General features: G+C 40.2%; 1 protein-coding gene across 1 annotated transcript in view; it reads left to right on the top strand.

The window, feature by feature from the left end:
- The window catches only part of TRHDE (thyrotropin releasing hormone degrading enzyme), a 467,798-nt gene that overhangs the window by 374,183 nt on the left and 68,567 nt on the right, over positions 1 to 25,048 (top strand). The window contains exons 8-9 of the mRNA XM_044449813.1: positions 21,031 to 21,096; positions 23,169 to 23,356. Coding sequence (XP_044305748.1) covers positions 21,031 to 21,096; positions 23,169 to 23,356 — 254 coding nt within the window. The remainder of the gene's footprint in view (positions 1 to 21,030; positions 21,097 to 23,168; positions 23,357 to 25,048) is intronic.

Raw genomic sequence — 25,048 nt, 5'->3', positions numbered from 1 at the left:
TATGTCTCATTATACCTAGTAGCATTTTATTATCCCTCCACTGACCTGCCTCTCTCCTTGCCTATTTTTCTGCTTTCTTAAGTTGTAGGCCTAGTCTTGCAACAGTAGATGTTTGCCCTGCTGTGAAAGCTTTGGGAGCCCTTAACATTGAGAGTTACTTTGACGTGGCTGCTGTGTGGCTGAACCAGGTCAAGTAGGAGTGGCACAATTAACAAACAGAATTACATTGTCCATAGAAAAAAAATTCATTTTCTGGGACAATGCCATGCATAGGAGTATGGAAAATGTCAATATAAAAGCAAAGATTCAAAATCTGCTTTACAAAATGGAGTGAAAGTAAGAAACTCACTAAGCACTATTCAAATTGTGAGGAGGGCCTTATTTTCATTAGCATAATCAATTTAATAATGATTTGGTTAAACGAATGTAACATTTCCACAGGTATCTTGAAACTTAATAGGCACCATTAGATCACGTTCAGCAGTGTCTCTGCCAATCCTCTAATGTTTCCTTTTGGGATTTCGAATGCAAATTGCTTTGTGATTCCACTTCAATTTCTTTTATAGTATTCAAAGGCAGTTTTGCTTCCATGCTCTCTACCATGCTGGTCTGCTTCATACAAGCACCGAAGGGAACTGGAACTGAGCTGCGGTGGCTTCTCCCCTTTCCCTGCTGCATGCCCAGAGGAATTGCATAATTGCCCTTGCTAAAACAGCTTGTTCTGCCTGCCATGGAGGTTTGCTGTTATTAGTGTTTGTATGCTTGTTTCTAGACTGCCCCACAGCCGAAGCTCGCTCTGCAGTTTACAGAAGTCCACAAAACAGATATTAAAATACAAATATTTGTACAACACAAATATTACAATACAAGCAGAATTACAAAATGCAATGAAACATATAAAATCAAAAATACATTTAAAAACTAAATAGTTAAAGCCAAATAATATCAAAAAGATATATGGCAACACCTGGAATGGGCCATCCCTCAAGCCCCCCTGGATACACAGATAGAAACATAGAAACAAAGCTGGTCTGAAGGGGCCGCCCAGGCCATCTAGTCTGACTCCCAGCTCCAACCAGTTTCATGACATGCCTACCATGTGCCTGTCCAGCCTATCCTTGAACACCCTCTCCGCTGGGGCTTCAACTACCTCCTGTGGAAGCCCATTCCATAACCTAGGGGCCCTAACTGTCAGGAAGCACTTTTTGCGTCCAACTTGAACCTTGATTCCCTGAGATAGGTCTTTCTTTAAAAGCCTTGGCATGGAGGGCCATCTTAATCTGGTGCCAGAAAAGATGACAGATTCAGCAGTGGGGAGGTTATTTCAGCACAGGGAAAGCCCTGACCCTTGTTGCCACCCTCTGTGCTTCCCTTGTAGTCATCACTAGAAGGAAAGCTCCAGAGGCTGAGCATCATGTCTGAGTAGATTCCAGTTGGGAGAGGCACTCTGAGAGGTGTTATGGTCCTAAGACTTTATAGGTTCAAAGCAGCACCTTGAATTGCGACCAGAAGCATATAGGCAGCCAATGCAAGTGGGACAGAACCAGCCTTATATGGGACCCTTATGTGGGTCCCAATTATTAACATGGCTGCCACATTATGCACCAGCTGCAGATGTAAACCATCTTCAAGGGCAGACCCATCTAGAGTGCACTGCAGTAATCTAATTGAGAGATGACCACAGTATAGATTACTGAAGCCCCGCTGTCCCTGACCAGATAGGAGCCTAGCTGGGTCACCAGCAAAAAATGATGGCAGGTAGTACAAGCCAAGAATCTTGTCTCAAGTACAAGAATGGATCAAGGAACACTCCCAAGCTGCAAACCTACTCCTTCAGGGGGAGTGCTACCCCATCTAGAACTGGTTGAATACAGCCCATCCAGCCAGAGGGGACACCCACGAACAGCACCTCCATCTTGTCTGGATTGAGTTTGAGTTTGTTAGCCCCCACCCATGGGATATTGTAGGGTTCTAGTTCCTTGTTACTCAGGGGAACAAACCACCCCAGCTGAGTTTGCAGGACATAACAAACTGTGCTACCAAGGGCAATTATGTGAACACAACTGCCACCAGAGAGTGGAAAATAAGCCAGCATGGCTTATTTTCTCAGCTGCAACCACACAAACCAAGTCACTACTAGCTAACAGAAAATTTCAATATGAATAGAGAAAGATGCTTTTGCATATACAGCCATATTTGTCAAGTTCATTTTCAAGAAGCTGCACATGTGCTTCCTTAGGGTCAGGTTTGGTCCAGCTATTTGAGACCATCACTTTTGCTGTAATTATTTTTTAAAATGGAACTGATATGACTTCATAAACTATACATTCCCTGTTTCTTCTAAGTTCCAGGGCTTGGTTTGCTTCTCTGTTCATAATTACACTGATGTTTTCAATGTTCACTGACTGCTTAACATAAATTATTTAAGTAGATATAATGAGGGCTCTCTAATCCATGAATTATATGCATAAGTAAACATGAAATCCTGTCATCTCAGAGAGAGATTTTTCTCACAATATGATTCCCTTGCTTTCCCTTCCTTCCCCTTCCTGTTCCCCTTCTCCTTCCTTGCTTTTTTGTCATGTCTTTATATAAACCAGTGGCGTGATTAATTAGATAGGATTGGTCAATATACAACTCCCTAAACGCATGTAGACCGTCAGTGATGTCCGATGGTCCCAGGGGGCCATTAAGCGTCTCTTTTGTACTGTTGAATGCCACATTGCACAGCTGGTGCAGTACATTTAGCTTGGTGGATCACAACTTGAGTAGGTCTGTGGACGAACAAACTTTGTACTAATGGATCTTAGAAGGAAGGCCTTCACCACTGCCACTACAAAACGGCCTTCACAGCTGCTGGTGCAGCATGGGCAACTCATGACCCTCTGGATGCTCCTAGACTACAACTATATCATTGTCTACATAGCCAATGGTAAGGGATAATAGAAGATGCAGCCCAACCATTCATTCATTCATTCATTCATTTATTAAAAGCTTTTCTAACCTGTCCACTACTAGCGTCTTGGGATGGCTGACAAAAAAATGAGTAGAATAAAATCTTAGATGAGTGGAGGCAAACTTGTATGGCACGCATGCCACAACAGGCATGCAGAACCCTCCCTGTGGGCACGCGAGTCAAGTCGCCACAGCATCACCCAGCAGCTGGGAATTGGATAACAGCGCACATAGGGGCCATGCGCATGCTCGGAAAGGAGTAGTGGCACCAGGCGATGATATCACAAGCCACGACTCATTGGCTTTCACATGGCCAGTCAGCATGCTTGGACTGGCTGTGAGTTGTTTTTTCTAAACTAAAACCTCAGTTTTCAAGTTTAGTGTATTGTTGGCACTTTGCCATAAATAAGTGGATTTGGGGTTGCAGTTTGGGCACTCGGTCTCTAAAAGGTTTGCCATCACTGCCCTAGATCAATCAGTTTCTGGACAACAGTTGTTGTGTAAGCCATTTCTGGTATTTTTTATTTTTTTATTTTCAGCATATCCAAAAGAGATGTAAACCAACAAATTAGGAAATAAGCGAGGCATATGCCAGCAGAGGGACTGTGTTAGACATATTTGAGGCTGGTGAAACAAATGTGTGTGAAAGAGGAGCGGGGAAGAGAAGGCAGGAGAGATGGGAAAAGAGAGAGAGAACAAGTGAAAGAAGAGCAGGATTAAAATAAACCATGAACAAAGTAGTGTGAAATCCCAACACTGGCTTAGTTTTGTGTCCATGAAAATCATTCTCTGTGGACCAGTTGGCATAAATTTAAGGCATTGTCTGCATGTGTATGTGGCCGTAAGCCAGAGCTCCCAAGAACTGAAGTTCATCATGATGGAACTGAGTGTTGCTTTATCCCAACTGCCTCCTCCTGGCAGCACAAGTGGCCAAATGATCAAGCATTTAAAAGCTGAGCACTCTGACCTGTTATTCCTAAATGAGCCAGGACTTGTAAACCAAGAGCAAACCCTGGGTTGTGATTCTGACTGGTACTTAACTTGTATGTTTCTTTTCGGTACTTCTTTTGCCCAGGGAATGCATACAGGCTTTTAAAAAGAGCCTAATATTGAGATGCATTTAAATGAATTGTGAGGGTTTAAAAAAACATTTTTGCTGTATTGACAGTGTACTGTAGATGGAGGTGTAAGATACCAGGCTAGAACTATATTATCTCAGATTGCTTAAAACCAGAGGAGGGGAAAGAGCTTCCAAAATTATAATTATCCTAATTTATATATCATTTCCATCTCCAGAAAGGATTATAAGATACCAATATTATTTTTACTTGGCATTGCTTGTTTGAGTATAATCATTTAATTGAACATATGCCTCTCCGGTGGCAATTATTTTTATTACTGCTAATTGCACTTGCAGCCAAATGAGAAACAAATATAAGCATTTTAAAATAAGTAAGTAAATAAAGGCATGCAGGAAACCCAGTGTTGTTACAGTGGGCAAGTTCAGACTTCACTGTAAGCCACCCTAAGATGAAGTCTTGGTGGGTCAGTTGGTTACTGAACAACCAGCAGTACACCTGACAGAGAACTGGGCTCACTGTCGCTGGTTCTCCTCCTCCAGTCCTCCTGCCAATTTCCCAGCATCTTGTCTCTCCCTCCCTGCTCTGGCCATTACACAGAAGACATATAATTTGCCTTCCATTTACTTTCCAGTCATTCTATTTGCAAGTATTTCTTCATTTGCCTTTTTTTAAAAGAACTATCAAGGAACTGCAGATTCCCCAGTGCAACACTTACAAGCAGAGGATTGTATTGCTAACTGGAAGACATGCCCTCTGCAGTATTCTGTTGCACCTTCCCTTGCTGGCCCCAGCTCCATACGGATGCTTTTTGATTAGTGCCTGGCAAGTACACACAAATATATTTGCAGTCTAACTCCTACTCTGACTGCTCAAAGAGAGGAAATAAGGAAATTGAATGGGGAAAAGGACACATGTTGGATAGCTGAGCACTTGTGAGAGGCCAGTAATGATAATATAATGATGCCCCCAAGTGAACATATTCAAGGCACTGACAATTTTTTTTAAAGCCAAGCAACAAGTGTGATTTTGGCATCAGTGGAATGGCAGTCATTGGCAAGAACATTAAATCAAATAGTAAGGGATTTTGCCAGGTGTCTTGTAGCCCTTCTGAACAAAACATGAAGAAGTCTTGCCTGGTGTAGATGACTCTACATTCTATTGTGGGCAAGGAAAAACCTAAAAAATGGCTTGGATTCTCCAAGTGACTAGGTTCTCATAACAAGAGGGGAGACATGGAACAAAAGGGGGAAATATCCTTAATAGGCATTGTAGGACAACAGCCAAGGTGAGTTCCTGCTGGAGTTTGCTAAACAGCACCCTTTGCACATTGCCCACCAAAGCTCCTTATTTCTGTAGCTGTGTATCCACAGTTGCACAACTGCAAAGGAAAAAAAACTGCAAATGTTCATGAAAAATGGAGAAGAGCAAAAAGAGAGGGGAGGGGAGGGGAGGGGAGGAGGGGGGGCAAGAAAAAACAAGTTTTTTCCAGCCATGGACTGTTGGAACACTTGGAATGGATTGTCTATACTGGAAGGCGTTGTCTGTGCTTTATAAGCCATGGTGGCTTATTGTGTTCTTGTGACTGGGAAAGGTGCTCAAAGGTCACAGCAAAGCAACAAGACAGAGGGGGAAATGGAGAAATTTTAAGAGTGCTGTCACTTTCTCCTTCACAGGGCTGAAATTTAAAAAGTTTTGATCACATTTGGGACCTTAGCCCCAGTGTGACCAACAGATTATTAAACACATCATGGGGAGCAGGTGTCCCCTCTGCCCTTGGTCTTTCCAAGGGTCTCCCATGGGCTATTGCAGGAGAAAGAAGACATTGTTGCCCATGGCCCTCGGAACACTTTGGGGCTTGGCACAGGCATGTTTCCTTTGGACACCACCTGTCAAGGCAGCTTCCGTGATACCCATGTAGGCCGCTGGAAGCACATTAGAAGGAATGCCTGGAGCTGCTCAGCTGCAGATACTTTTTAATTGTTTAAATTACAGGTGAGCAAATGTATTTGTTTGCTTAAGCACAACTGGGTGGATGTCAAGCCTTGGTTGGGACAACGTACATAAGGACCCATGCTGCTATGAGACAGCAGGTACTTGTCCTAGACATTGCCCTGAAGAGGTTCAAAAAGCTTTCTTCCACAACTTGGTTTCCCTTGACAGCTCTCTGAATGGGCACGTTTAAAGCCAACCATGGGGAATCTTTGCCTGAGAAGGGGGTATTTTTTGAAATTTGCATCTCAGCAAGATCCTTTTCTTTTTTGGTTATCCCCCTTTAGTCTCCATGGGGGAGCAAGTATTGGACTTTGTCCCAAGTCTCTGTGTGCTCAGGTAAAAGTTTCCCCCATCTTTTTAAAGGGAAATGATGTTTGGCAGGTATTGTGGGAACTTGAGTCCCTTTAAAAAGAGGGTTTTGCTTTTGTTTGTTTTAGTAGTACAGGTGTGCATCTGGACTGTGTCATACTCAGATGTATGCCCCAGTCAAAATTCCCCCCTCCCATGGTATCACAACAACAATGTGTTACAAACTGGGAAACAAACTGTTTAAAACAAGCATGAAATTAGTATATTTGGATGGCATGTATTCACTAAGGAGAAGCAATAATAACATACTATCATTAAAAATGATGTGAAACATTAGCCAATTATTTTTAGTTAAAGAAGGCATTAGAACAAGTGCCAAATACAATAACAAAGGGGCATTTATACAGAGAAAGATAATGCCTAAAGCATCAACTACTGTGACTTTAAATATCCAATAGTCAGTTTACTTGAACAACAGCAGAAACAGTGACAGCAAAGTAAAAATCACTGTGTCTGTCTTAATAGATTGTGGAATATATTCTTCCGCTTTTTCTTACAAGCCTTAGATTGTAATTGCACTCATGCTTACCTAGAAGTAGATCCTGTGCTGGCCAAGACTTCCTTCCACTCCTCCCTGTACACTTTTGCCAGTCTTTAACTGCAGGTCCTGACCCTCCACCTACTCTGTTTTCGCACTGGCTATGTCCTATGAATGGATGTAAAACCTCAGAAGACTCTGGAATTCTTCCTTGGCTGTGGGGAGGGAAGAGGAATCACAACGGAGGGCTGACGTATGGAGAGGGAAAGAACAGAGCAATTTCAGGCAGGGGAAACAGCTCAGTTCCAGCAGTGAGCAAAAACAGAGTAACTCCAGGATGCAGGGGATAAGAAGAGAGGGGATCCAGATAAACAGCTGCATGAGTCCAATATCATGCCCAAAAAATCATCCTTACTCCCTGTAGTGAATACTTTTTCTTGGGTTTCCTGTTCTGTTTTACTGTATTATTATAACACTGAATCTGCCTCCTGCCATTTACCTCTTGTGAGAAACCCAAAGTGACTTAGGTAGTTCTCTTCTGTTTCATTTTTATTCTCCTGAAAAGAACCTGTGAGGCACTTTACACTGGGAGGGAGTGAATGGTCCAAATCACCCAGTGAGCTTCTTGGCCAAGTTATCCCAGTTCCTTGATCCAACCCGCTAACCATACTGGCTGTCCCACTGTAAATGTGAGTTCAAAATTATGCCTCATTGGGTAAAGCTGAACCTGTAACAAATGAGCCATATGCTCCCATTTTATTCTGATCAGAATTGGAAGTATCGCTCTCTGTTGCCAAGAGGCAGGCATACAACTTTCTCACTTACCCTGTTTTCCTAAACTTTTATCAAAGAAAAGCATTGCCAGTGTCCTTGAAAGTTTTCCATTGTCTTTCCATTGTATAATAGATTTGTATTAATGTGTTTCATAGGCAAATGGCAGCACTGACAATCAGTTTTGTGGCTTCACCAGCTGATAAGTCAACAAACAAGGTCTCTCACATCCTTTTCATCAACTAACAAAATCTTTTTGAGCCTCATTTCAGGCTAAGCAAAGGCTCATACACAGGTTTCTTCTATGTACAGCAAACGTTTCATCATCCAGGGTCTCATTCACGCTGAGTCTGTGTCTAATCAAAAGTCTCTCTGACCCTTTCAGTGTCCCTGTAGACAAAGGTTATATAGAACCAACCTTTCCCACTACTGTTGTCACCATTTTAATCATTTTTCCTGTGGTTTGCAGAGACTTTTGTTTATTTGGCAGGGTTGGATTGATAGCAGCTATCCTTGTTTGGAACAACCTGTGGAAGCACTTTAGTCTGGAATAGTTCACTGACACAAGTAGCTCTGTTCCAAGGAACTGGAACTGAATTAGTAGAAACGATTAATTTCATATGTGATTTAATTTTATTATTTCCATTCTGATTTTTTTTAATGTGTGACAAAGCCTTGCTGAAACCAAGTGTTCATTTGATGTATCATTGCAGAATAGCTAGATTGGCTAGCTAGATTTGAAGAATAGCTAGATTGGTTAGTTAGATTTGAAGTCCTGGGGTCTTCAAAGCATATCAGTCAGAGATGGCTACACTGAAAATGAACATTTCTGAGGATAAGGGCATTTTTCAGTATGAACAGTCTTGTCTTTCTAAGCAAGCACATACTGTAAAGGGCTTGTAAGCTCAATCAATAACACTGTTACTGCACACATCTGTCAAGTGCCTTTAGAAGATCTTACTGTGCTTTTTGTTCTTCAAATATTCAGGCCATCTGCCTCAGTATTCACGTAACAATTTTTCTAGGTAATTTAAGCCCATTGGGGTATGATCCCATGTTGGCAGGGACAAGCTGAGAATTGTAGGACTTTTTCTGCCTATTCATGCATAGGATTGTGCCCTTAATTTCCATTAGAAACTGACTGTACTTTCTTTGGATATAAGAGTGTGTAAATAAGGCACAGAGTGCAGACATTAATTGCTTTTTATATGATGCCATTAGTCTTTAGTTCATTTTTGAACCATTTTTGAATGGAATTCCCACCTGGAATGTTGATGGGATTTGGAACTTTGTATAGGCACTGCTGCAATAAATGACAGTAAAGACAGTGATTTTCAATTAAAATCATAATGATAATCTATGGAATTAAAAATAGTTTAAATATTACTGAACAGTCATTATCCCCACTTAATTGCAATCATTAATTCTTGTCCAGACATGAATGCTGTGCTGTATTTCTCAAAGATGCTCAAATTCATATTTTGGGCACTTCATGGGAGAGACATGAGAAAAATACATCAGGAAAACCTTTGTAAGTTTCTTACATAATAAAATAGAAACATAGAAACAGAGCGAGTCAGAAGGGGCCTCCCGGGCCATCTAATCTGACCCCCGGCTCCAGCCAGCTTTGCTCACGACATGCCCACCATGTGCATGTCCAGCCTGTCTTTGAACACCCTCACCGATGGGGCCTGAACCACCTCCCGTGGAAGCCCATTCCATACCCTCAGGGTCCTGACGGTCAGGAAGTGCTTCCTGGTATCTAAATGGAGTCTTGGTTCCCTGAGCTTTGCTCCGTTGGAGCGCGTCCTGCCTTCTTCTGCAGGGTAGAACAGGTCTCTACCCATCTCCGTGTGACAAAATACACTATATGATGTATGTATACCTATTCTGACCACAGGAAGAAACTCAGTGTGCCACTATTCATACATTTAGCATTTCTGTGAATATTTTTAAACCATACATAGCAGATATGGGGGTCCCAGTGTAAACTGTGATGCTGGAATTGGTCTTCTGTCCCTTGTTGTGATTTCAGTTTGGATTGTACCTAGCATTAGTACTGGAAGGACAATGTTTCTTAAAGTGTCTTTATAACAGGACTGAGAGTGGACCTTGTCAGGGAGATTATTCCAAAATTAGGGGATTACCACCAAGAAGGTCCTCCGCTTTGTTGCTTCCTTCTGAGCTTCCCTCAGAACAGGTCGGCCTTTGATGAAGAACATATTTTATGGGAGATTCATACCAAGAGAGGCACTCCTTTAGGTACTGTTGTCCCAACTGTATAAGGCTCTGTAGGTCAAAACCAGAACCTCTTTCAGACAGCATCTTGCAGGGAGGCTCTAACCACCAGTAATTGTACAAAGAGTGTCATTTGTACATTGACTCACCATAGAATCCCTAAAAAAATCTATATTTGCTGCTGTAAACAGCTTAGTCCAGCTATCTGGGGGACTTCCTGTCCCAAGTTTGTTTATTTGTTTGTTTGTTTGTTTGTTAATTTGTATGCCACCCAGTTAGCCCTAGCCTAGCTCTGGGTGGCTCACAACATAATAAACAACATTCAACATCAATTAAAAACAATACGATTCATTAAAATAATCACAGTGTAAAATCAGTAACAATTGAATCAAATGAAATAAACAATAAACAATTAAGATACATTAAAACAGCCAAACATGGTAAAATATTTATATACTAGAAATTTGTCTGGCATTAAAATTAAAAGTAGCAACAGCAACAACATTACCCATTAAACCATTAAACTAACCAACCAACCAAACCAAAACCGGTTCAGTCTCCAAAATAATCATGAAAAAGATACATTTTTAACCGGCACGTAAAAGAATACAAAGTTGGAGCCAGCCAAATATTGGATGGGAATGTTCCATAAACTGGGCACCATTTTGGAGAAGGCCCTCCTCCTCACTGCCCCTTCCCCACTTCACTGTGGGAGGAATATGGAGAAGGGCTTCTGATGATGACCTCAGTGATCAGGTTGACCTGTGTCGAGACTGGCATCCCCTCAGTTATTTAGAGCTTCATATGCTATTGTTCGTCCCTTGAATTGGGCCTGGGTGGCAACTAGCAGCCAGAGTAGCCTGTGCAGGACAGGAGTGATGTGTTCATGAGCACCTGTCCTGGTCAGCCCAATTCTGAACCATTTTCAAGGGCAGCCCCACATAGATTCTATTGCATTAACCCAGGTGCAAGGTTACCAGTACATGTATAACTGTGGCAAGGCACCACTAATTCAAGTAGGGATGCAACTGATATGCCAGCCAAAGCTGGTAAAACGCACTCTTGGCTACCAAGTCCTCCTGAGCAACAAGTGACAACTCAGGATCCAGGAGCACTCCAAGGCTGTGAAACTTGTCCTTGGGACATCAACTCTGTCCAGGACAGGCTGAAAATTTCCCAGATGGACTTCCCACCAACAGTACTTCCATCTTATCTTGATTGATAATATTGTTAATAAGTTTTAATACTGAATTTTATTACTGTATTTTATTAATTGCAGCCAGAGTGGGTCATCAATTTATTTATGCTCTTAGCCATCCAGAGACGTTAGTAATTGGACGACATACAAATTTTATAAATAAATTGACCTCTAGCACCACCATCTGGAGATGGTCAGTCAGATAGGAGCAGATCCACCACAAAGTGGAGCCGTGGATTCCCAACCCAGCCAACCTCTCCAGAAGGACACCATGGTCAGTGGTATCAAAAGCTGCTGAGAGGTCCAGGAGAATCAACAGCATCATACTCTCTGTCCCTCTCCCAGCAGAGGTCATCCTACAGGGCAACCAAGGCAGTCTCTGTTTTTGATGGATCTCAATAATTCACTTCCTTCAGGAGAACCTGGAGCTGTCCGGCCCCATCCACTCAATCAATTGGTTGATAGTTATCCACTCCGACTGTGTTTCTTTAGAAGTAATGCAATCACTCCAGTTTTTAAAGTGGCTGGCACCACTGCCTCTTTTAAAAAGGCATTGACAACCTCCTGGACCCAGACTTGACTCCCCCTATAGACTTTTGTCTAGGATTGGGAGAGCAGATTGTAGGTCAGACAGAGGCAAGAACCCTGTCCACATTCTGAGGCTGCACCAGCCAAAATTAATCCAGTAGAATGGAATTAGGTGGTGCTCTGGATACCTCTACCAATGGCATTGGTATCATTGTGGAGTACAAGTAACTACGGATCCATGAGATTTTATCCTCAAAGTGCCCTGCAGATTTGTCAGAGCAGGCCACCAAAAGTTTAATCAGCTCTCCTTTGGGCTCAAGATGTAAGATGCCATGAACCACTTGGAACAGCTTCACTGGACAACACAATGAGATGCTTCCTTGCTGCCTTCACCTCCATGGAATAGGATCAATAATGAGCACTAAGTCCTGTTTGGTCAGATTGTCCTGAATTCTCCTCCACCTCTTGCTTCATCATCCTCAGATCTGGTATATACAACAGAGTTGAATAGGCTCTGCAGTGGGAAAGAGGACACTTGGGGGTGATCATGGCAACTCCTCAGGCCACAGAGCAACCTGAGCTTTGACAGGAGTGTCTACCAAGGCAGTTGGAAATCCCCCAGAGTTATTTGGAATCCATTTGATCCATGAACCTCTTTGCCTATTAAGATATGCAGGAGAGGCCTTTTCATAACATGCTGCTTGCTAAGGCTCATTTGTCAAAGATATGTCAAAAATGCCAAAAATATGTCAAAAATGTAGGAGGCTTTCTCCTATATTGTTCTTAAGCCATGGAATGCTCTCCCATCCAAACCAAGATTGTACTTTCTTTAAAGAAAAGGTTCAGACCAACACTTTGAATTGAACCCAGAAAAATTTCTCAAACAATGCACACCTTTCAATATGCTATGATACCGTCACAATATTGAGCTCTGCTTAGCAACTTTGTGGTTGCATTTTGTACTGAGTAGATCTTGTACTGCTGTGGGTAGAGAGCAAATTGCAGTAATCTAACCATGATGTCACCAAAGCATGGTTAACTGTTGCTAGATCAGACTGATCAGGCATGGATGCAGCTGGTACCTATGCCACTTGTGCAAACTCATTCCTTGCCACCACTACCATCTGAGGAACCACAGACAATGTAGGATTTGTATTTGAAGGTTTGAGAATTGCACCTACCTCCAGAACAGGTATAGTCCCAATCCCTGACCTGGGCTTTCCATTGAACTACAGCACCTCTACCTTGTCTGGATTAGTATCTCAGTTTCCTTCTCCCCATTCAGCCCATTATCAGACCGAGGCAATGTTTAATGGTAGTAACCACTTTCTTGGAGTTAGAAAGTAGTACATGACAGTAGTACTGAGTGTCATCAGCATATTTATGGCATTTCATTCCACAGGTCCAGGTAATTTTTCACAATTGGTTTATGTATAAATAAAATTACGGGCCAATAGCCATGGCATAGTTACATTGAACATGACCAAACACAAAGGATTTGAACCATTGCAGTACTATGGTACCAAGACTCAATCTCAGGAAGATATCAAGGTTGATGATATCATATGTTATAGAGAGGTCTAGAAGAATCAGTAGGGCTGTACACCATCCTTTTATCAGAATAGGTCATCCATCAAGGCAACCAATAAAGTTGAAGTCACATATCATGGGCAAATGCCCAACTGGAATGGGTCTTGTTAAGTAATATCATCTACCTGTACCTAGAGTTGGAATGCCACCACATGTTCAGTCATATTGACCAAGAGAGGTTAATTTGTTTAGCAATTTCTTATGTTGCCTGAGTTAAGTTCCTTAATTAGAACATAAACCCCAAGGAATTAAGTCCTTTAATTAAAGGAAAGACAGTAATAACTTCTTTTTATGATAGGTCAGTCCCACTGTGACTGATTTAATCAACCAGGGTAGTGGTAGCCCTAACCTCTTCAGACACCTAAAGAACTACAGCCTAAAAATAATTCAAAACAACTAGATAAATGGTTGCCAAAATTGCATCCATCCAATCTCCCCAGTGGTAATGTTCAAATTGAAGTGGAGTCAAGAAACTTTGCATGCAAATAATGAAACACAGTGAGCCTCCAACTGTTCTGTTTTCCCCTCTTTCATCTCCTGGTAAAGAAGGACTAACACAACAGAGAAAAGTATTGCCGGTCTTTTCTGTGCAGATATGATGGTTGCAAATAAGTAAACTCTCTTTGTTGCTCTCACCAACACAATGTAGGTCACCAAATGGACTCTATTCCGTGATCATTCTGTTTTGTCTTGAGATTCCCTGTATTGGCCCTTAGTCATTCTTTTGTTGCCTTTAATTTCCTGTTAAACTAGAAAGCTGAGGTGGAAGGGAGAGGAGGAAGAAGGTGTTTAGTCTGATTGTGTCATATACCTGTGTGGCTTCCATCTTCTGCAGGTCATCCAGAGCCTTGACAATTCTATTGATAGACAATGCAGGAAACTCCTAAAGCTCATTCAAGGAATAACTTGGGGCAAAGCAATTTAACCAGCCCACTACCTCTGTGGCGCATCATACCAAGAGACAATCTGAAACACTGAGATCTGTCTATGCCAACAGAGTCACACGTACCTCTTCCACCTCCAGAACATCACATCCAATGAACAGAATACAAGCTCAAGAATGTGACCTGCTGTATTCATGAAGGCAGATACTAACTGGGACAGGTTCATGGTGGACAAGAAATCCTGAACCACTCCTGAATGAGCAAAGTTCATGTAACAGTTGTAATCCTATGGGGTGGAGCGGGGATTATCTAACAGCAGCCCAGAAATCACTGCAGCTAGGTCAGGGATTGGGACTATTAAGCAGCAGACTGGGTAGTACACCAAATGAATTTCTGCATTGTTCCTGCTAACGGACCACAGCAATATTGCTCTTGCAGTAAGCAGAGCATGTGGTCAGTGGAGCAGACGTTCTGTAACCTGTAGCCACTTCATCAGCCCTAGCTTACTTTACCATGTAATAACCTGACAGTAGATGAGGAGGTTCTCTTGATTGCCTCAGCCAAGAACATCTGTCTGTTCAGCATTTTTATCCAGAATCAAGTCCTAGATAAGTGATATTCTTCCCAGTAACTGACTGGGCATTAAAAGACAAGATTTTTTAGACTGGGAGGTCCACCTGGCCTATCCCCATGGTTTCCATTGTCCGAGTGCAACCTGAAAAAATGGAAGGACAATCAACAGCCTGTGCTGCTTGCTAGACAATTTGAGTCTGGGCATAATTGGGTGTGTGGAGGTAGTCCTACAGCTCTCTTGATTATGATTTGTGCTTCACAGGGAACTGGTGTTCTGAGATTTGATGCCGTGACTGCAGCATTCAGCTTGAATATGGCAGAGCAAGGTCAAGCAGGCTACTTAGCTATGGAGCAAACAATATTGCTCCAAGTTCCTTGCAGTAATGGTGAGACAAGGCTGTAATGTTATAACGGACCCATGATGAAGAAAAATGATGTTAAAAAGCACAAATGTCCTTCCTGCCAGTTTCAGCCTCTGTATCTAGTTATGCCTAAAGTTCTCTTCCTCTGTGTCAGCTTTCTAAAACTTCTTTAACTGTCACCAGACAGAGTCCTCTTATTGTGATAAGGTCCCGTTCTGAAAGTTATGAGCATTTTTGTGGCATCCTTATGTTCCTGGTAGCTGGATTTCATGGAGCATCTCTTGAGGGGTTGGGATACTATTGACAGCTGGCCCAGCAGGTGGATGAAGACATTAGTGTGTGCATCTGTGCCTCAGAGTAGAAGGTAGAATAATGTGCTCCTTGCTTGACTTGTAATTTTGTCCCTCATTTTTTGCTAATTTTATTTTTGCATCAGCCTTTCTTCATTATGACATGTATCTCTGCACACTGCCTAAACTGAGAGGTCACGCCACCTCACGGCATGCTCCTTTGCTCTGTTAGTCATTCGCCTAGAGCTACACTGCACTGCTTCTGAGATCAGCATTTGAGGGATTAGTCTGGAAACTTGGGTTAGTCTGAGTAGTGATGTCTTAATAGACAAAATTCAGTCATGGAAGAGGGAGCAAGTGAGTATCAGGAAAATTCTTAGAGAAGTGAATGTCTTATGATACAGCAAATCTTGTTGTTATTTTTAAGCTAATCCTAAATGTAGGAATTAGGAATACCAATGTTTGTGGGAGTATTCTGGTCAAAGTAGAGGGAGAGAGGAGAATTTTTCACGCGCATGCAAGTGAGGAGAGCTGAATCCCTCTCCTGTCTTAACTTCCCCACTGTCATCTTAGACACATTCCTTCCAGAACACTTTCAGTACCAGAAATGGAGAGAAAAGTGTGTGAAGCAATGAAGTTGGTGGAAGATTCAGTCCCCTTCCCATCTATTCTTTTTTCATCTAAGAATTAAACCCCCTTCCCTTCTCCCTTTTATGCATTGCTTGGATATACTCATATAGGTAGATAAATATTCAGACCGTCTGGTTTCTTATTGAGTCAACTGGGCTCTGATAACACAAGGAAGCCGCCTGACACAGTCATAGCCCAGGATGTTGACAATGAACCAGGTAACTGTACTGGAACTGGCAGTTCTTTAAAGGCTACAATTGAAAGAATGGGCTTGGGGAAGAAAATCATCAAAGCCTTGGATACCAACTTGGAAGCAATTCACAAGAGGGAGGTGTTTCTTCTGCCGGAGATTTCATCTGAGACCATCACAGGAATGGATCAGACTCTCCCCACCCACTCCTCATTCTTAATTGAAAACAGAGCATACAAAATTAAACCATTTGTATTTGCTGATGGCTAGGAGAGCACTTCTGCCCAAACTCAACATGAACTGCAAAACATTCCAATTTTCAGGAATACACGGAAATTACAATTGTTTTGAATATTAGTGAGACCTTGGAGAAAAGATCTAGTCCGTTGTTTACAATGATAGAGGAAGAAATTAAATGTGAGAAAAGATAAACCTTCCTTCTAGCAGGATTTTATTTGCTAAAATGAAATTTTTACCTGGAATCCTTGCTTTATTTCTGAGGTTCCCATTATCAGTCTTAGAACAAAGATTGAAACACAAGGGAAATTACTTAATGACTTCATTTGGATGCATAAAAGCCATTGCAAGGCAGTTAAACAAGAACATTTAGCAATTTGGCTATTCAGTGTACTAAGTTATGGGCCAGCTCAGAGGTGTCTTTGGATTGAGGACAGACTCTCCCTACAAAGGGTGTTAATGCCGGTGATTGCAGGGGGAGGGGGGCATTTTACAAGGAAACGACCATTCTTCTCTAATCCTATTTTGAAAAGGTTTTGAAACCTTGGACGTTCATTTTTTTTAATCAGGTATTAATCTTCAACAAAAATAATTAAGATCTGGCCAAATATACTAGAAATATATTTTAAAAGCTTTCTAGATTTGTTAGTATTCATAAGAGCAGGAATTTTATAGCCCTGGAGCAAGAATTACACATCCCTTGGTTTATTTATTTACAACTCAATAATTTTCTCAACTGGAGAACTGTTACACTTCAGATCTCTAGAGAATGGATGGGATTTGAATAAATATGGCACTCCAAAGGCTAGATTTCCCAGTTGTATTGGGTATGTAAACTTAGCTACAAGGAAATACCTGGTCATATAGCTGTTTGGAACATGGAGGCTTGGGAAATAAATTCCCCCTGAGGAATGGAAAAGCATCTGGTCTCAGTACTCAGCATCATCGGTATCTGTGAATGTTTTTTTAAAATTTGCCTGAAATAATATCCAGATGGCACCTGACAATACTTAAAATAAATTTAATTTACAGCAAGTTTCCTGGGTTTTGTTGACAGGATTGTGATCTGAGAAGTATTTCTATATATCTGTGGAGGCTACCCCTGCACTCTTACACCTTGCCACTTGATAGACTACCAACATGCAGTCCTGAAGATCATGTTCAACTCTTAATGAGTGTTTCATTGTCTGCATGGGAAAAATGTGCATCTTAAGTTTAACCAAAATTGTAAATGTTTCTGTGAATAACAGGCAATGAAGTGATGCCCACATTTTAAAAACCTAAACAAGTCCTAATCTGGCTCTCTAAATTGCAGGACTTTTCAATAATTGAAACTCATTTCATCAATTACAAGGTCACAGTAAAGCAAAGAACTTTCACAGCGATCCTGTTTGCACATCATATTACTCCTTAAAGCACTGCAATGTGCTTTGGGCTAGTATACTGCCATGTCCCATATCCTCCTCCTGCATGATGAGGGGATGTCTTCAGAAGCTTTCTGTCCCATTGTTGCTCTGTCAGCCAGACCTGGAATCATGGTTAACAGTAACTAGGACTAGTTTAAAGGAGCCAGCTTCAGAAACCAAGGGTTGATGTTGGCTTATATAAAGCCACCCATAATATTAACTAGAAGACTCAGGAGACCACAGTCAACTAAACCTGGATCTAGACATGTCAGAAGGGATATGGAAGGATGTAAGCCTGAGTTGTGCTATAGCTCATTACTTGTGCATATCATGTTAAACTTTAATAAAAGTAACACAGAGAATGAATTAATACAGTTCAGCACTATAGATTTAACAAAAACAAGATTTAACAATAGAAGAAGCACATGCTTCGCAGGTTGTTGTTTGGTGCCCTAAAACACAAGAAGAGAATCTTTCTTTCGGCTTGTAGTACTTGCTAACTTGACTGTCCCATTGTTCATTGATGATTGCCTTTCTGTACATTGTACACATTTATATAAATTCTGGGTTTGTACTTGCTGCTATGCAGCTTTTCTGTATAATTCCTCTTCCAAAAAGGGCTATCAAATATAATCTAATCTATTTAATGAAATAAAGAGCATGAACAAACTATGTGGCATAATGTGTGACAAATATCCGTTATATAGACTCACTACAGAATGGTAAAGGAAGCCCCCTAAAGAGTGGCTGTTCAGGTAAGTTTGGTTTAGCATATTATGCTATGTTTGTTTGCTTACCTTCCCATGGAAAGGCTTTTGAGCTGGAGGAAGTCCACATGTTGTTTGCCTTATAATTTCCTTCTTTGTTGCCCTGCAGAACCCAGAAGAGCAAGACACATAATTGTACAGTTGTTCATTTTATAAGCTATTCATCGTTAAAGGCAGCAGAATGTGAAACAATCAGTCTAGCCCTGGAGCAGTAGAGTAGTACAAAATATTATACCTTATAATGAACAGCTCTTTGTATCGTAGTTTTGTAGCTTGTCTTTCATTTCAAGTGTTGTGTCTCTTACTAGCCTCTATATAGTTCCACATACTTTTACTGAAATAGAGAATTTTGAAATATAAAGGATGAGCCAAGCTTCTGGTATGTATAGTGAGGGAAGGAGCAATGAATGCAGAAATATTTTCCTTTTCTTGCAGATACCGTTCAGACAGATTAAAATAATGGCTAATGTAGAATGTTGAGAAAGATTAATTGCCTTGTTGGAGTAAATGTTGGGCCGCTTTACACCTGTTGTTGCATGTGGTAAGGAGTTTAAATATACAGCTCATGACTATACCAGCATCAGGAGCACATTAATTATAGAATGGAAATACTCTTCTTATGTCTGTCATGGCAGCATAGAATTCTCATTAGTTTTCTAACTGAGCTTCATAAATCTCGGAGAGGCATTGTGGTCTTGAGGGATTGGAAGAGATTTTCATCCATTTCAAGAGTTGGGCCTTTTCTCTTTGACACTTCAGAGGCTTTGACACATTGGATTCTAATGAAACATTTGGTATTAGCAGGAATACACTTTGAAAGAACAATGGATCTGGATACCTCTATAATATTGAAGAGTGTTGTGACTTCTGAAAGACTAACATAGAAAACTTGTGGCATAGAAATACTGGTTAGTTGTTGAAGGTACCATAAGTCTCTGGCCTGTCTCCAGTGAACAGAAGGGCTCCACTCATAGAAGGTACCTTTCCTCAGTTTTCAGTGATCAATATGGACTTTGATTCAAATTGCAACACGATCATGAACTTGCTGCTTCTGCTTCCCACATTCTCATGGGAAAAATGACCATGAATAGCTGACATTGGCTCTCCTGCGACTCTCTTTTCCCAACCCCACTGTGATAGCAGCTACTGTGGAATCAAAAGTAATTGCGGCCTCCCATGGAAGGGAAATACAGTTAACTTATGCAGACCTGTTTATGTATATATTTATTTACTTTTAAAACCTAACCAGTTCATCTCCCAGAGAAGCTACTGAATGTTTTACTGAATTACATATACAGTATATATTCTAGAGCACAAAATGTTGGAAGGATTATATATATGTTGTTGTCTCTCCTAACAATAATGTTCACATCATTGTTAAAACTATGCATTGTAGTTCAGTGAAGCAGGATTCTCCATAAGCAGGGCAATCCCTGTTTGCTACTGTGCGAATGAAATGCTATTTAATGCATTCTAATTTTAAACTTTAGTGTAAGAACAAACCATTATCTTGCTGCAGATCTAATTTAGAGTGCGTCACAAAAGGAATCTACAGCTCTCTGGGTATTGTTGGGTTACAAGTTCCATAATCTTGGACCATTTGCCTTGCTGGTTGCAGGTGGTTGAAGTTCAACAACATCTGGGGAACACAGGTTTCCCAACTAGTTTAAGGTTCTCAAGAACACTGAAAAAACCAATCTAAATCCTAATTCCAGTCTATTAGCCACTAAGTCATAACAGAAGGAAAGAAAAACAGGAATCAAATTTCCCTAAGACATCAGTATTAAAATTACACTGTCAGATGTCTTCAGTACATTCTTTGAAAGGTATTTGGGTAACTTACCATGTAGTAAGACTTGAGCTAAAGGCCTTGTACACATGGAATGTCCAATGGGTCTGATCAAGCCTATATCTTTTTTTAAAAAAACTTCAAAACTAGAATGTGTACAGTGTGGTTAATATATTTCTGTTTAATCAAAAGGGAGGACATAGATCCAGAAAGTTCCTTAATGAATTTAAGGTAGTGGTTTGAATGAAGTATTTCTTGTTTAAATATTTAATAGCAGATCTGTCTAAGTGTGATCTCTTGACATTAACCACAAATCGTCTGCTAAAATAAGTAGCACTTAGCTCTGGAAACTTTGAGGACACTGCCAAGATTTGCTGGAAACAGATAATGAAGCTATACACAAGTCTAGAGAAAAGCTTGAAGATTTAAAACTGAGATTTAATTTGGGAAAAGAAAACAGGATATGGAACTCAACGTTTATTTAAGAATACTATGCTCTGAAGGCCATTTCTTATGAGTTTTACATATTTTAACATATTAAACTTGCTCTAGAAAATATTTGTATTCTAATTCATGGCAAACATACATGCTTAAAATATAGAAAATATATAATTCGATTTCTGCAGCAATGTAGCTCCATAGGGTATTTTGAAATATGTTGGCTGTTGTGTGATAATGACTGGTTTAAATATGTTTTGTAGGATTATTTAACCATTCACAAGTATGGCAATGCTGCCAGAAAGGACCTATGGAACACACTATCAGAGGTAAAGCACTTTAAAATATTTACAGAACAAATATAGTTTTTACTTTGGGCTCTTGTTAGTATATGTCAGTATTCCATACTGTTACTTGTATGGTGTTTAGGAAAGAGGTTCTCATGTAGCTTTAGAACCTGGCTTTCAGGCCAGTACCAAACCGTGAAACATCTGAATTAGAACTAGAATCCTTTAAGCTCGTGCTAAAGACCTACTACTTACCACTGGATAAACACCATTGGTTTCCCAGCCTCCGAAGTTAGGGATAATACCCGTTTACAAACTAAGAGCTTGTTGAGATTGGCAATATAAAAATGTATTCTTTATCCCTTTGTAGTTCTATTATCACCAAGTACATGCATACTGATGAACTGGCCCAATAGGGATAAGGATGTTTCTACTAATTTTCACAGTTATTTTCAGAAGCATGAAAGGTCCATTGATCAAGGAGACACTCCTGTGTATGCAGCAGAGCCAGTGTAGATGGAGCAGCCCTGTTGGATACGGCCCTTGGTCTTGACATATTCAGAAACCATATAAAGACAGCAGGAAACAACCTCTCCTCTCCAAGCCTGTGATCATTATGGCTGCATGAATTTTTTGTGAAGTTTGACTCCTTAATGCAAAAGTCCCTTTTTTAAAAGTTGAAAGTTGAAATGTATTTTTCATTCCTGTCTGCATTTGTAGTTCATTTGCTGCTTTGGTAGCATTGTTTCATGTATATTTTATTCGTTTAAAATCTTTCAGGGCAGAAGTCTTCTCGAGGTGACTTAAAACATAAAAAATACATAGACTAAAAATGATAATATAATAATTAAGCAAGCATAAATAAAAATGGGCATCAGCAATAAGATATTTCTAAATAATTTATTGGGGACATTTCTTCGTGTATGATTCCAAATGCCAAGGAATAATTTTGTGAACAGGATAGTGTCCAGCACCAAGTAGCCAGTCAGAGCTGGGTGCTTTAAAGCAAATGAGGCCCTTCCATTGTCCACAGTATGAATATAAGGAAGAGGGAAGGTCTAAACCAGGTTATACCACCTTTTCCTACACTTGTAGAAACCTGGTTATCTTTTCCTACACTGTGCTGGGAGTTGGCTGTTGGTGCTGCATAGTTATTTGTTTACTAAGGTTGTAGCCTGCCCTTAAATAAGATACAAAATAAATATAAGAAATGCAAATAAAACAATGTAGCAACAAGATAAAACAGCAGAAGTGCAGAATGAATTATATTAACTAATTCTTAAACAAGCCCAGGTATTTTTTAAATACTTCACATTACAGGGAAGCTCTTATCCTGCTGCACATGCCCATGAATAGTTGGGGCCATATAGAGGCTAGTTGTTAAAGACAGAGCATGTGTCATGAGGATGGAAATGTTTGGAAAATATATGCAAACATGCACCCTCTGGTTTGGTATTTCTGACAACCGCTTTTATTTATTGTGTTTTCTTTCACCCAATAGCCAAAGCTCTCTGCCCAGAGCTGCGCTAAGAACAATGGAAAACAGATTTTGGGATACTGTTGAGCATGGCTAACAGATTCAGACATGTGCTACAGAACCATGTGCTTCTGGCTCTTGTCCTTCCACATTCTTAAAGAAGAGAAAGAAAAAGCCTTTTCTGAATTTAAATGATACATGGATTTCTTGTTAAACCAGGGTCTTATTGTTAGTTTATTTTCTATCTAGTTTCTCTTCATTATGTTGCAACTAAAGTTGAAATATTTCAGTTTCTGGTTTTTTTTTGTTAGCTATTGATGATCAAGTAAATTAGTTAATCAATTGGAACCCTCAGTTTATCAGGTGAGAAGAACAATGGAGGCATTTTCTTTTTATAGTTTGAATTCTATATCAGGGATTACTGTGCATATTTTAAAAATTATTTTGATTATGCATCAATGACTATATATTTATGACTGTTTTAAATATCATTAGAATTACATATCTGAATTGGTGAAATACTAAACTTCTAAGTGGCACAAAGAATATAACTTTTTTCTAAAAGAGAGAAAATGTGGCAACTCTGCAAGTTACTTCAATATGCTCAACAGGAGTTTGCATTGGTTTTGTTTTTAAGGCACTTAAGAAAGTTGGAAAATTTGTGAATATTCAGGAAGTGATGGATCAATGGACACTCCAGATGGGTTATCCAGTTATTACTATCATGGGAAATGAAACTTCAGACAATGTTGTAAGAATCTCTCAAGAACACTTTATCTACGACCTTCATGTTAAAACGAAAGATCTTGGCCTTGGAAACAACAGGTACTTACATTTTCTAGTAGAAGTATCATGTTTTGCAGTTGTCTTGATACTATTTTTCTGTAACTGAAAATCCCTATAGAAATGGTTGTGTGAAAATTAAAAGTGAAGTGTCAGTATGATAGTGTTACCTTTCTATGATATTTTTAAAAACTATTCTTTAATGGGACAATTCAATACATAGGTAGACAGAACAAAATGCAAACAACTACCAGCATGACTCACCTAATTGCCTGGGGCGTGCTGATAGTTGGATTTCTTTGCTTCTGTCTAAACATGGAAAGAAATGATTTCCTAAGTAAATTAAATTAAAGCACTGGGTAATCATGTCTGCATCTCCACATTTTCCATCTTAAACTTTTTTTGGCCTTCACCTACTGAACATTTTTAAGTAGGTACAGGTATAAATATAAATGATTTCCAGATGGAGGCCTGTGGCCTTATCTCAATCAGTTAATCCTTGTGTTTTCCTATTCCAGTGGGCTAGCACTGAGGAAAGAACAGTTACACAAACATTAAATACAAGGATAGAAACACTTTCTTGAATCTTCAGTCCTGAGCTCATACTCAATTTAACAGAACTATGTAAGTGATAAACAAGCCCAAGTCCATTAAGTAGGGCACTTAAGCATTTGTTAAAAAGAGATATGGGGTGGGGGTGGGGGGAGAAAAGAAAATGTGGTCTTGTTAAGGAAGATTATACATATGTGGCAGTAGGCTACATCCATTTAAAGTACTTTTCTGAAGTAGTAGTTCCTGTAAGTACAAGTGGAAGCCTATAGAAATTGACAGAAAATGTTCATCAAACTCTTTGGGTGCCTTGACATCTTCTGCCCTACGTGCCCTACACATTTATTTATGTGTGCATATACAGATGGTCCCTTGAAAGGACCCATGACCTTATTTTTGCCTCTAACGATGATGCTAGCTTTGAGAATCAGTGTAAGAACCAAGAGGTGCTAGAATCATAAGATGCATGAGGAATTCAACCCAGCTTCTGTGATAGCACAGCTCTACAGCTGGGAGGGCTTGCAAGCTGGTAGTAGTTAAAGCTGACTTGTGTTTTATGTACTTCAGTCTTTTTTGGAATTCTCATAACTTGTTTAATAAATGGAACAAATCACTACTTTGGCATAGATGCATGGCTTGTCATTCATATAACTGCCACCACGTTAAGCAACCTGAAATAGTTTGCATGCTGGTGAGAGAGCTCACATCATGTAGCAGTTACTGTATTCTGCATAAGACTACTTTGGGCAAATCAGTGCTTCTGTGTTTCACTTGCAGTCCCATTATAAAGGTTGTGTGAAATATACGGGGATTAATCCAGAAAGATGCACACCTAAAACCATATCACATATAAGGAATTAACATACATGCTTTTGATAAACACCTGTGGGCAGGTAATCAACACTTCCATCCCAAACTAAGCAGGTTTGGGGGAGGGGACTGTTGAAACCATGGAGGTGATACAACTCCAGTGTCCCTTTCCATATGGCATTGTCCCAGTTCTGCTCTCTCACACCGGGCCATTTATTTTTTTAGATGTACATAATTATTGCCCATGCCTAATTAATATGATATCTAGTTTGGCACTTAGCTTCGTAGACATACCATAGATATAGTGTATATAAATATTTCCCACATGTCTTTCACTAACTTCCAAGGAAACCATGTTGGTTTAAACACAGGTTG

The sequence above is a fragment of the Varanus komodoensis genome, unplaced genomic scaffold, assembly GCF_004798865.1.
Source record: "Varanus komodoensis strain SLA01 unplaced genomic scaffold, ASM479886v1 scaffold61, whole genome shotgun sequence".
In the NCBI taxonomy this organism is placed as follows: Eukaryota; Metazoa; Chordata; class Lepidosauria; order Squamata; family Varanidae; genus Varanus; species Varanus komodoensis.
The sequence above is the reverse complement of the archived record's forward strand: the minus strand, read 5'-3'. Positions and strand labels throughout refer to the sequence as shown.